Genomic DNA, 14428 nt, shown 5'->3' on the forward strand with positions numbered 1-14428 from the left:
GATAATTGTTACACTTGGTAGGCGAATACACAAAGGTCGCTGAACAGTGGCAATCCTTTATAACTAATGCACAAAGTACGAATTATATAAGATTGCATTCCAATAGTCGAACTTGCGACCTTCCATCGCAAGTCAGCCCTCTGCCGCTGGATAACCACTTGTCATTTTTTTATTACAGTATTTTAATTTTTAGTTTGTAGTTTTATTTCTTTACATACTGCTATATTTAAAGGCTGCCATTTTGTTCTAAAGTATCAGATTCTAAATTATTTTATAGTATACAATTAATTGGATTTATTAACATTGTTTTTTTTTTTTCGGCAGAGAACATCAAACGCATTTCCATTGCACTCGCAAAGATTGTGGTTACTCGTTTTGCGACAAGACACGTTTCGTCCAACACACTGCCAGGCACGAGAGGTACGTTTGCTATATAACATAAAACTACAGGATTCGCTCTATCACGTAACATGTATCCATGTTTAAAATTCTTGTCATTAAATTTTTCAAGATTAAATTGAAATTTTGTAATTGTCAAATCAATGCCATCTGTCATGTTTGAAAAGTATTAAAACGTCGTTCTGCAAAATTTAGATACCGATACGTGTGACATCTGCTAGCTAAAATAATACAATGTCAAAATATTCAGTCAAGTCTTATTCTTTTAAGTTGTATCTTGCAGATATTAGACTCACCATATTGACATTTATTCTTGAAAATTTTTCACGTACTAAAGAAATTTAATATTGATTACACAATTTGTAGTTATTTGTCTTCGTTTTTTGTGATTAGTATAATATTGCCATCTATGAATTTGTATTGGTACTAGTCAGGACTTAAAAAGCTTTGGAGATCAACTAATGTCTTTAGGAATACTGTTATATTATTCGATAGATGGCGCGAAATTTCAATTCCTGAGGTTGTTGACATTCATATAAAATTTTTATATAATCAAATTTAATATGATTCTATGTTGTTTCATCTTAATTTTGTCAACACTATATACACAAAATAAGAGTTAACCTCACCTTTAATGGTATAAATATTTAATGAAATTGCATATGAAATGTGAATTTAATTTTACAATAACTTCAATTTAATAGGCTTAGTTAAAAATATCAAAATACTAATTAATATATTATTTTCAGACTGGACACGCTTATGGGTGGAGACTTCCAACAATACAGAGCTAATGTTTACTGCCAGAGACCCGAATGTCCCCATGCTTCTACGTTTGGTAGGTTTCATAAAGACACATTGAATTAAAAAGAATTGATATTAACGCTGAAATTGTAAGAAGTTTAATTATATATTTATATCAAAAGAATTAACAGTAAAATATTATTTTAATTGTCGTAAATTATTAAAACCAGATTTTTTTAATATCAATATCGATTTATAATATATAATTTCATCACTAACCTTAGATTTATAAATAGATTTAATTGTAGTAACTAATTAGATTTACGGAGCCAATTAACATGTAACATATAACTCATTTTCAAATATCTACAATAATTAAAACATGAACGTGAGTAATGTCGTTCGTTCGTGAATGGATAGGAAAAACTCAACTTAATGTCGGTCATCATTTTGTACTTTATTTGTTATAAATATTTATCCTAGTCTCTATTTAATGTTCTATATAATCTGGTTGTTTTTAGGAACAGGACAGAACAAAGCGTCTCACTTCCACTGCCTTAAGTGTGACTTCGTCTGCACCGACACCAACAAAGTGGTTGCTCATCGTAGACAACATCAAAAGCTTGATTCCATACAGGCGGCCGGCTTCGAAAAGTTTCCGCCCAGCAAAGGTAACATTTCAGTACTATTTATAGCTTTGTAATATTTACATGGCTGAAATAAATGCCCCTGTAATGCTTTTTCGTTATGAATGAGACAGACGCCTTGAATCATGTTTTCCCGTTTGGACTATGATCCAGATTTCTCAGCGAGATCGAATCAAGGCAGGCCATATGGCGCGTAAAACGGCTGACCACTGGGACCTTAAAACTCTTGAGTGGAAACCACAGACCAACAAGTGTAGTATATGACGTCCACTGACAAGCTTACACGGCATTGTTAAGGCTTTCGGAAGTCGTTAGATGTGTGCCGTTCCTAACGAGCCCTATTGGAAATTTACGGGGGTGGCCTATGTCCAAGAGTGGTCATGCTACGTCTGAAATGCCGATGATGACGACTTAAATTTCTATATAACTAGGTACACCCCTTACCTTTCCTTCTCATCTACATCCAAAGTTTGTCTGGTATTATTTTTTCAAGATATATATAAGCATTTATAAATAAAGTATAAATAAATAAAGATTATTTTTTCTGTATTAAAAAAACTGTTTTGAACTTTTTTGCATATTAAAAAAAATGTTTATGTTTCAATAACGTAAAAACTTCAACTAAACAGTGTTTAATAAAAAAAAAATTGTTTTCAGGTTGCGGCTATGAACCCCAGTGCATGCATAGCAAGAAACAGACACATTACCACTGCTTACAATGCGGATTTGCAGTGCTAGGTCTGTCGCAGATGACTTCTCACAAGTACAAACATCAAGAAGCTAATCTGGGACCATCCACCAGCGCCACGAACTGACGCGACAAACTCAAAAACTACCAGATTCTACATGTTATGGTGTTAATACAAAGTGTGCATTGAAAATGACTCAATATGTCTTAAAGAATTAAACAAATAATACGAGGAAATAAAAATATTTAGATTGTTTTGAGAAAACGCTTATATAGTACGCAAGAATATAAAGTGTCCATCTCTGTGCCTTAGACGCAAGTATAACTGATATTTAGGAGCCACAGTTGGCAGGTCGTGCCAAATACATTATACAAATACGAATTAACAATAACGGTGTGTTCAAATTGCGAAAATTGCATTTTGCATATGAAATTGTAATGTATCTAGGTTTACGGATAGTGCATGTCAATGTGTGTATTTTTCCTAAATCCCGACCAATTTTTAGGTGATAGTTAAATAAAAAAAAGTATTTATATTTATTACTTCCCCATGAGAAAAGACATTTTTACGAATAGTATTATTAATTTAGATTTTCGTAAAATGAAGGCAATAATTGTGTTTAAAACGCCATTTTGTGCCTGCACGAACCTTTGAGACAATACTCGCTCGCCTTAGTTTCCGATTCGCAATTTTAAAAGTCATTTTAAAACAGTAGAAGAATTGTTATAGCGGTTATCGGAAACTATTTCGAGTAACATAGATTAAAAAAATTAAATATATTAAAAAATATTTAACAAAAAAAAATGTCAATTTTATAAACATTGTACATAAGAATAGATTATATATCGAAAATTAAAAATCATGTTAATAATTGTTGCAGAGTTTGGTACTAAAGAGTGATGTATAAAAACAATTGGATTCGATAACTAGTGTACAGAAAAATGAGTGCTAATATTTGTGATTCATGAGGTAGCCATAAAATGCCATATAACTTCATACATATTTTTAGAAGTAATGTTAAAATCTCTCTAAATTCTTCATTGAATATCGATAGAGTGGTTGGTTTTGATTAGCTATGAGTTTATCATTTACGGTGACATTAAATAATTAAAATAGATTACTAAACAAATCGAATGTTTACCAGGCAGATCAACACAGTTAGACATGACCTTTGCATTCCCGTTATTTGATTCCCGGCAACCGACACTGTCCATTCCCAATGTTAGTTTTAGCAGCCAAGTCAATGACTTATTTCGTGACCAAACCGTTTTGTGTCCTATTCCTAGCTTATATCAGTATTTTTGTAGAATAAGCCCTCCCTATTGTTCCTATTATATGACACTTCATTTCTTTCACATGTCGATTTTTAATGTAACCTTTACTCTTGTAATTGTAAAATTAATTATTAAGTGATTTTGTATTGCGTCGCACGCTGTCCTTTTTTTATTGATTTTTTTTGCTAAACTTCTCGAATATTTAAAATAGTCCGTGCCATAAAGTGTTTAGTCATGATTCTGAGGTTAATTTTACGTATTCACTTAAGCACCGTCATAGCGTTCGTCTTTTTTTTTTATTTTTAAATTGATAACTTTCTTCTAAATTTTACAGTTTTAGTATGCGTATATGAATGTCACGCGAAGACAGTTAAGCTAGCATTTCCATAGACACAGATGAGCATTTTTAAAAAGTTATGACTTTTGTGTAATTATTGGTTGTTACGGTTCTTTGTTTTGTTATGTAATTTTACGTTTTATGTTTTATTCCACGCTCTCTTTACGTTTTCCTCTTTCGCAATTTTTTTTTAATTATTAATCAAGTATTTATGTATTTTAGTGTAGCGTAAATTTTTAGTAATTTAAAATTTAATTAAAACTCACTCTTTAAGACGGTATTTCGTGCGCAGAGCATTATATCCTATGGAGTGTTGACTGTGAAACGGTTTAAATGAAATACAGGAGTGTGTCGTACAAAATTGTTCAATTTTATTCACTCACTGTAATATGTATCAGAGCATATACGAATTATAATTTTAGCTGTTTCTTATATTTTTATTTCTTTATGAGATTAAAATGATTGGTTTAAAATAGTCTAGCGTTGTTTACCTCATGAGTTCTAGAAATTAAATGTGAATATCTAAAACTTTCTGTGGTTTCATTCACTTTTCCTTATTTTCTTATTTTTGTATGACATAGGATCATTTACAGTGACAACGTTGAAGAATGCTAGAAGAGCTCAATTTGTAAGAACCTAAAATCAGATTAAGCTATAATGACAGCTACAATCTACGAAAGTTCCAAACGCCCTGCTCTGAGAAAAGCGTACAAAAACCTGGACCGGTTTTTTTTTGTGATTACTTTAACATATCCTTAATACAATAGCAGAGTAATTCATTCACAACCGCTATTAACTCTTAAAAATATTATACAAAAAGGTTTTTTTACAAATTTTTATTTAATAGCTTTCTTAATATTATTACACGATTATCAAAACACAGTAGTGTATTATATAAACCACATTTGCCCATATAAGAGTTATTAAATATATGAAGAATAGAAAAAAATATAATTCGATCTTCATTTGTCAAGGGATTATGTGAGAATATATTCTTACTATAACATATGACGATTTCAATAAATAATCCTATATGGATTTTTTTTATAAAATTGTCATAGATAAGATATACTCGAATATATATACTCACAAAATCTGTTATCTTTTTAGATCCATAGTATGCATTTCATTTGCATTCCGTTCTAATAGACGTGAGTCTCACTATCCTAGTTATATCTCTAATGATGATGACATTGAAACCGGTCATGATTTGGTGTGCAGGTGAATAGCAAAGTAGAACTAACAGTCTGTAGTAAGAAACCATTCGCCTTTAATTTAATCCGCCATACTACTTAGTTTTGATTCGGTACCGGTTGATTTCTTCTTGTCCTATAAAATGAAAAACCAGCCTAGTGGAATATAACTTTATTTGCCGTAATATACATTCAAGTAGGCCGTAGAGGAGTACATGTTGGAGACTTAAAGACTAATTCTGACACGTAAAAATTCATTTAGAGCATCTATTGAAGGGATTTTTTGAAAATAGATATATTATATAAAAATTTTACCTTTTTTTTCGATAACAGTTTCCCTCGTAAATACGAAATAAAGAATATCAACACAGTCAAATTTATTTCAAGTATATCAGGTGTGAATAAATGATTGCATTCTAAGTATTTTATGATATATCGTGGGCCATAATAAAATTTAATTTTGACAATAATATAAATAAAATCATGTTGTGGGTTAGAAAAAACAATTTTTTATAAGAATATCACTGCTCCTGAAGTCCCGTATGCTTTTTGAAGGAACAATAGTTACCTATATAAATTAATGCATCGTTTCTACTATTGTAAAAACTGTATTTTTATATAATAGACTTTGAAAAAGCTGTTCGTGCAATATATAAAATGAGACCTTCTCTCACTTTTCAAGAGGTTTCGTGAAGAAAAGAAATATGACAGTTCATAGATAATATCATTGGTAATCTGATCTATATACATAAGAATAATAGCAATGTATATAAGGCAACAAAAGAAATAGAAATTAAATCGTTGAACATTTCTCAAGGCTTCAAGAAATTAAAAAGAACTTTATTTTTTTGAAGGCAACTGTTTACGGTATTTGCAAATCACTCATACACATGTGAATTATCATGTAATTGTTAAGAAGTTTATTATTTAACAAAAACTAACTACAAGTCTCATGACTTTATAAAAGATGTTTATGTGAATCAATTGCTCTACTATTGAATTTATAATATTGTGAAAGTAAAAAATCGACCTTGTTACGGGTTTTTCACAGAACAAGGCGAGTTTAGGACCCTCTAATTTTTGCTTCTATCAAATTGAAGTTGTCAAACATTCGTCTCAGAAGGTGTGATAATAATCTATTCATATATTTATTTATTTACACAACATAAAAACAATTCATATAACGGTGCAAAAGGTGGTATAATTGCTTGAGGCGTTCTCTACCAGTCAACCTTTGGACGGATATGAGAGACACGAAGGAGAGGGCAGTTTAGCGTGTACATACATAAAAATACTGGTATATACATATCTATATATAAAAATTTAAGAGGAAAAGGTAATACGAATAAATATGAATATATAATAATAACAAGTACAAATGCTGTACAATATTCTGTCTTATAGATCATGGAAGTGCTTTGTTACCATTTTTTTAAGTGCTGACATGGATTTAGCGTATCTTGTTGGTTCTGGTAACTCTTTCCATAATCTAACAGCGACAACAGTAAAAAAATTCGCCATAAATATAGTAGAACGAGCAGGCATAGTCAATTTTAAGTTCTTCGATGATTTAAGTAACTTTTCATGTAAGTCACGCAAGAAAAGAAACCTAGATTTAATGTAAGACGCAGTAAGCGAGCTATACAAAATAATATAGAGAAGGGAAAAGATCCGGGCATTCCAGCGAAGTCGACTAAACAACTAATTGAATATTATATAGGTATAAGCAATGATGCTGATCGTCGATGCCTACTGGAGCTTAAAAATCTTGAAACAGAAAATAACAGATAGAAGAGAATTAAAAAAACAAGGTTGCTTCAGAGCGATGTAAACGTAACATAACATACAGATGTTCATTGTAAGGTATTACACTGTCTACTCGATAATATTTCATCTGCTGGGTGAAAAGGCACACAAAACAATTGTCTGAACTTTTATATTAACTGATAATCATACAGTTCAGTCAATAGATATTTATCTATCAATACATATTAACATTTATTTCACAACATTATAACACACACTTTCACGGAATTACAAATTCAAAAATATGTAAACTGAAGACAAGAAAACTAGGCTAAGGCTGGCTTACACTAGAATGTAACAAAATAAAGATTAATAATTAAAAGCGATTGCAAGTATTGATGTGTGTCTTAATAGTATGAAATAAATCATAATTCGGTGACCAAGATCACCTAGTGGGCAAAACACTGATTTCCAATCATAACTAAGCAGACCATCACTGGCTGATCAGTTGTAAGAGCAGTTTGTTGCTAAACGCGCATTAAGCGCAAATAGGTAAACGTATCGCTTTTAGTGAATATGTACCTAGTTAAGTCTAAAAATAGCTACAAGCTCTACCGAACCCTGCTTCGATTGTTGCGATCCCTGCTGCATTACATGGTAGGGACCAAAGTAATCGTAGCATTTTTATTAAACATCTGTTCAATTTAGGTGTTATGGACAGTTCTTTGGGAAGGCCTTTGTTCACCGGCGGGCCTGCCCGAGATCGCTGGCGATATCAAGTGTCTGCTGAGATTTCTCAAGAAGTCGGATTAGCCAACAGCCAAGACTAAAAATGTTATTTTTTTAAATAACTGTTAAAAATTTGTCAACGTTTTTTCATATAGCTGTTGAATCAGGATTTTAGCAACCTTTAAGTGATAAAACAGGTTAAACTACTACTTTAAAATATTTTAATAACTACAACAGACCATAACAGGCATCGAAAAACGACAATGCAAATCGTGTATGGATTTTTGACAGCTTTTGCTGATCCCTTACAAAACGTTTAGAGCACGATAGAAAAATAATTTAGAAACTTAAAACTCATTAAACTAATTCAAGGAAAAGGGGTTCAAATTAAATATTAAAATATATTACAAAATGAATCTACGTGATATAAGTTTTATGAAGGTTTTTGCGACTAAAATAATTTCCTTTAATATATTTATACAGAAGCACGTTTGCGTTAGCAAATATGACTCTTTGACTTTTAATTTCGTATATAATAATGCCGGAATAATAGTACGATTCCGTCTGCTATCCATGACCATCAAATCATCTTTTACTACTTTGTCTTTCTCACAAATCTGCCTTCGTTCATTTTTTTCTCCAGTCAAAAGCATTTAGCTTTGGAATGGACTCCACCCTGATGGAATTAGAGTCAGCCACCGGTAATAAAATTCAAAAGATGGTTTAATAACTATTGGCGGAAGAATCGTATTCTCTCTTAATGCTAATTATATGTTACTTTCGCGTAAAGCTAAAAGTAACATATAAGTATGTTTGTATAATGCCGACTTGTTATTTCTGCAACACCTAAAGTTGAGTGGTAGAGAAAGTCAGTACAAGGCATTAAGTTCGCCATAACTCAACGTGCAAAAACAGTGAATAAAATGAAATATAAAAGACATTTTCGCCTATCCATTCAAGTCAATATCATGTAATGAAATTACGTAGATTCCATAGATGTAAATGGATGCATGCATGTACATTATACACACACAACCACAGCAGCAAACACACGTTCAGAGCTAACGTAGCATTCCGGTCAATGGCGAACACCGCACTCCTCTTTCCCCTGGTTTAAGCCGGCAATACGTACATCGGTACTAATCGCAGGCATGAGTATAGAGAGGATATTATAGGATTGTGGGATTCGATGATTTTTGTATAAGGATTTTTCAAAAGCTCAATTCGTTCTTTTGTTCAAGAGCTTAAAATATATATCTCTAATTTAACTATTTTCTTACTGCACAGTAAGAAAGACATCAGGCAGTAAATTAAATATAAAGTAAATAAGTTATAATCAGTAACACTCAAAATAAAGTTTGTATTTAATACATTTTTAGAGCAGTAACTATTACTTTTAAAATATTTAAATATAATGTGAATCTACTGTGTAAAATTACAAAGAAAAAAATTCATCTGAAAATAAAACTTTTTTAATTGCGTAAAAACATTAAAATAAATAAAAAACAGTATTCTTTAATTTTTTATTTACTACTATAATAAATACATTTTATTTATTACGATGAAATTTTTAATCCATTCCTTTTATCATTCCTTTTATTATTATTAAAGCTTTAATCTAATCATTTTCTTAGAATAAAAAATAATTAATTTAAAATGAAATAAAAGTTACTAGTCTTGATTTATAATGTACCATAAATTAAGATTACGTAAAAAACATAACTTTAAATACATATGTATATATTTTTATAGGAGTATATTTGCGTTAATATTTTCTATTAATTTAAAATTACGATATGTAACTTTATTAAGCTATGGTATATTGCTAATAAATTATAAAAGGTTATTTTCGTGAAGAGAAAGGTTAATAAGTTTACGTAGCCCATGCCATATTTCGTTAAGTTCGAATTAATAATAATTTCGGTAGGCCAAGATTGCACAATTGGTAATAACACACGGCCCCACCTCCCGAGACGCCGGATCGATGCGACGCATGCGCCCGGCCGCGAACAGTATTGAATGGAACCATTCATCGTATGTTCAGAATGAAGTGTATACATCTACATACTCGTAGCGCACGCGTAGCGCCTGCTACTCCGCTCCGTAGCAGCTCACTACGAACAAAATTGTCTTTGCAAATGAATCGCCAGACTAACTCTGGTAGACTAAACATTGTATAATAATATCGCACCTTGTTTTATTAAATCTTGATATAATAATTTTATAATAATTCATTAAGTATATTAGACTGCCAAATTTTTATTGTAGAGTAATTGTCAGTCAAAAAATAGAAAAAAAGAAAGAACACCAAACTAAGTAATTTGCGACATTTAGTCAAAATAGCATTAAAAATTTCGCGATCTGTTGGAGCATAGCACATAGAACTCGTAGCAGGGTTGTCTCAGGGGGCTCGACACAGTGGGCTGTGTATTACTTTCATTACCGAACTAGAAATTTATATTTTTAATTTTTTCCAAAGACAATACCTTTTTATAAAAGTATAACTTTTCTTGTATCACTCAGACTCATTGACCTATTTTTTTCTGCCAAACCATTGCCAGCATTAATTCAAATTGTATGCCCTTTCCTTTAACTTACAATTTACTCGTACTATCTATACTTCTTTCCTTAAATATTACCGAATTCAACATGCAATCAAAGTAACTGCTGTCCTTTTTGTGATCTAAAAGACAATACGGTACATTAACTAGTAGCGTTTATCAAGGAATACAATAGTTTCATATTATGTATCTAAAATATTTTTACTTCAACTTATGATATTTTCATAGCGCTCTCTTACAGATATTTACTACGAGTCAGTGCCGTCAATATTAATTCTATATTTATTTTAAAGAAAATAGCTGTACGAGAGCTGAAAGAGAATCGCAGAGAGATGTTTTTATAGAAATTGGTATTCTAACGGATGCCCCGCAATACATTTTTAATAACATTAATGCGCCATAATTTTAAGTCTTATATTAAAAATAATGACGGAGATATTATAAATACAAGAAATAAAAACCATACATTTTGATTTCAAAAAGTTCACAAATCTAATGGGATTGGGTGTACGCATATTTAATAAAATTTCACAAAATATAATTGAACTTAGTTTTCTTAGTTTCAAATTTATAATTAAAAGTATTAATAAATTTCTCTTCTATCTTATTATTAAATCTATCATAAAAATATTTAATCTTATAACAGCATTCAAGACTTTTCAGTTAATCGAAATGTGAAGAATTTCTTTTATTGACTCATTTACATAATTGATATTATGTAAAACTCAATTTTTTTTTAATTTCATATAGAAATAACAACTGTTGAGTTTCTGGAAGGCTCCTCTCTACAGATCAGCGTTTCGAGTCGGTGGTCTCTTACTACTTACGTGTATTATGTTAAAATAATTGACAGCTAAATATCTATTTGAATAAAGATAATTTGAATTTGAAGTCAACGAACCTTGTAGTATACCAGATTTGATAAAATGAATCTACAATGAATTCAAAAAAAATTATGAGTTGGACATTTTTGGAGAGTCAATCGGCTATATACCGCAGAACAGTTGGCTGCTGGGGCGTTAAGGTTCTGAAATGGAGATCACCAAATACCGGCAAACACAGCGTAGTACTTCCACTCTCAAGGTGGTTAGATAACCTTGTCAAGCTCGTAGAAAGACACCTAATGAAGGCCAGCATCGAATATTTAAGCAGCTAGAGCAAGTTACAGCTGATAATGACGATGATGAGTATAGTAATTATATCTTCGATTAAAAAAAATGGAGAAATGTTATCCGATAAAAATAAATTAATGAATTTTATGACCCTATTTACAAAATTTAATACAACAACCTATACAAAAAAGTATTTCTCTCGGACTAACAGTTTATGACGTAGTAATCATTCCCGTAGCACCTGCACGTAGCTCCTTCCCGTCGCTTTTGTGTGAATTGTGTTCAGTAAATTTATTGTTAACTCTTTATGAGCAAGAATAACTTATCCGGCTTCTAAGAAGCTTTGCGGTCTTTTAAATTTTCCATTGTATGTAACTCTAAATACCTCATTTAATATTCGATTTATAATATCTTTAAGGTTTTTATATATTATGGGTCATAGAATATATTCAAGCCAGAAAATTTAAAATATTACGTGTTCTTTTGACGATTTTCATTTTTTAATATGCTCCAAACTAATACTACTTATTCTTGTATCGCAGTCTTTTAGATCACAAAACTAATAACAATACACAGTTATTTTTATGACGGTTTGCAATATTTTAGATAAGATTTTTTTATCGAGTTACATTAAGATTTTCTTCTGCATGGTCTGATATAGTAGTGAAAATAATAAACCAATATTTTGCATTCGTTTGATAAAGAATTCTCTTTTTACACAGCACGCTGGAGTGGAAACATGACGTTGTTAAGGCCGTCTGAAAACAACCATTTTATTTAAAAACTATGTAGGTGACCTATGCTCAGCGGTGAACGTCTTTGTGTAAATGAAATAATAATGATGATGATATTTTATATCTCTTAAAGTTAAAATATGATGTATTTCAATACTAAACTGGTACTTGAACTTTAAGAATCATTGCAACAGAAGCGTGCTTCTTTTTTAAAACGTCTTCAATAAATCAATAATTTATGTAGATATTGACAAATGAACATGGAGATATTATGTTAGTGAGATGTATGACAATGACAATGCTAAGCGATGTTATGTACGTACAAAATTTTTTGTTTTTGTTAAAACTTGATATATTTGGAAATTTACATATGCGGTTGATTCCTGGTCATAGAATATATTGTATTTTTGTCCAAATACTTTCGAAGTTGATAATTACGATTACAGCTTTTTGAAGGTAACCGCTTAGTTGATGCACCAGACTTGCTTGCCTAATGATGTCTGTATATGTCGCGGATTAGATTACTCTTGGAAATCACATTAGGAATTTCGCTTTTATCGAAAAAAATAGAACTAATTCAATATTAACTGCGATGATGAAACATAAAAAAATTGAAATATTGAGTTCGTTGGTTTGGTTATTATTGTTAAAGCTCGTTTGTCAGCTAAAAGCTTTAAATACTTTCGCCTATTTTCAATCACTCTGTACAAGTGATTAGCCGGGTACAATTTCGGTATTGTTAGACGATTACTTTAAAGTCATTTTTAAGGTTTTTTTTTTATAATATATATTTGACTATCTTTGGTGTACTTAAAAAATAAGTTATTAATAGTCACCTTTTGCAAATTAAAAAGATCGATAGCATTGGGTACAATCTAAAATAAATCGGCGCGAATCACCTCGTTTTCGTTTTGGATACGGTCCCATCAATCATTTCAATTTTGATGTATCGGTGTATGAGTAAACACAAAAATATTTTTGTTATAAATAAAGCAACTCTCTTTATATAATTTACGTATGAGTTTGAATTATACATAAATTTGTGTAGCGCTATTTTCCCAACTCTTTGCATCGTTTTCTCAGCTCTAAGGATCATAACGTCCTCTCCTTAGCTTCTGTAGTAAAATTGCATGCCATGTCTGCCACTTGTACGGTATGTAATTACTCTGTGTTCGGCACTAATCGGTGTAACATAACTCCAGAAGATGCCCCGTGGAGCGGTGAAACACGTGTTTAGTAATTTGGTGGTGGCGGTTGTGTGATTCGCATTGTTTGCTGCATTCGCATTTATCAGCGGGCTGGCGGGAGGTGCATTTCGTTGCACGACTACCACTGTATGTGCTGAAGTGGCTAAATATTGGTCCTTTTCTTACTTAGGATGGATTTCCGCAAAATAACGCCTGAATCCATTAGAGAGGAACCAACTTAACTATTTTTAAAACCGGACAGTTGCATGCTTAATAAACTAAAGCATGCACGTATCTTTTTTAAGTTTGTTTTTAAATATAACAATATCTATTTTTTTTCAAATCTTCTGACAATATCTATAACAATATCTATTTTTTTCAAATCTTTCTGACTTCCGCGAGGTAACGCCTGATTCCATTAAATATAAAAGTAATTAGTAGTGTCAAGTGCCTTACGGATCCTGATTAGACCATCGTACTGTGCTACGTCCATGTGCTATTGTGTCATTAAATTAGCCGGTGGCTATCATTTTCTGTAATTTGCTGTATCGTTTGTGGCATTATATTTAAGACTTTCAAATTCTCGTTAAAGATTTGTTGTTGCTTTAGTACAGAGATAATAGTTCTTCGCGATATTCGGATAATGTACAAGCTCATAATGATGTGCTTATTATTATTTTCTACTGTATGTATAAGGCAAAGTGAAGCTAATATAACTAACAAAAAGGTAAGAGGTAGTTCCATTCGAACCTTTGCCAACAGAGGAAAGGAGTAACTGGACCCTACAAGTCACATAGTTAACTCTCAGTTAATATACGAGTGTCCCACACATTTAATGTAAGTAAGTATGCACTTAAAGATTAGAGCGGCACCAGAAACAACGATCTTGCGGATGAACAGGCCAGGAAAGATTCCAACTTGGTGCTTTAAGACCCGGAGCTCATTATGTCATTTCTTATCAGCTAGATATTTCTTACGGAGCGCCAATTCAACACATCAACCATTCAGAAAATCATGAGGATTGTAATAAGCCATAAGTTGCCGAGCATACATTGAAGAAGAAAGAAGAGGGGACC

The 14428-nt window shown here is 31.5% G+C and overlaps 1 protein-coding gene across 1 annotated transcript in view; it reads left to right on the forward strand.

Moving 5' to 3' along the window:
* Positions 1 to 3300, forward strand: part of LOC137925179 (zinc finger protein castor homolog 1-like) — a 114766-nt gene extending 111466 nt beyond the window's left edge. The window contains exons 24-27 of the mRNA XM_068768575.1: positions 325 to 420; positions 1149 to 1237; positions 1665 to 1814; positions 2448 to 3300. Coding sequence (XP_068624676.1) covers positions 325 to 420; positions 1149 to 1237; positions 1665 to 1814; positions 2448 to 2605 — 493 coding nt within the window. The 3' untranslated portion in view covers positions 2606 to 3300. The remainder of the gene's footprint in view (positions 1 to 324; positions 421 to 1148; positions 1238 to 1664; positions 1815 to 2447) is intronic.
* Positions 3301 to 14428: the final 11128 nt, after the last annotated feature.

The sequence above is a fragment of the Battus philenor genome, unplaced genomic scaffold (assembly GCF_028537555.1).
Source record: "Battus philenor isolate CCGP_79_NKW_IND1 unplaced genomic scaffold, ilBatPhil1.0.hap1 SCAF_26, whole genome shotgun sequence".
In the NCBI taxonomy this organism is placed as follows: domain Eukaryota; kingdom Metazoa; phylum Arthropoda; class Insecta; order Lepidoptera; family Papilionidae; genus Battus; species Battus philenor.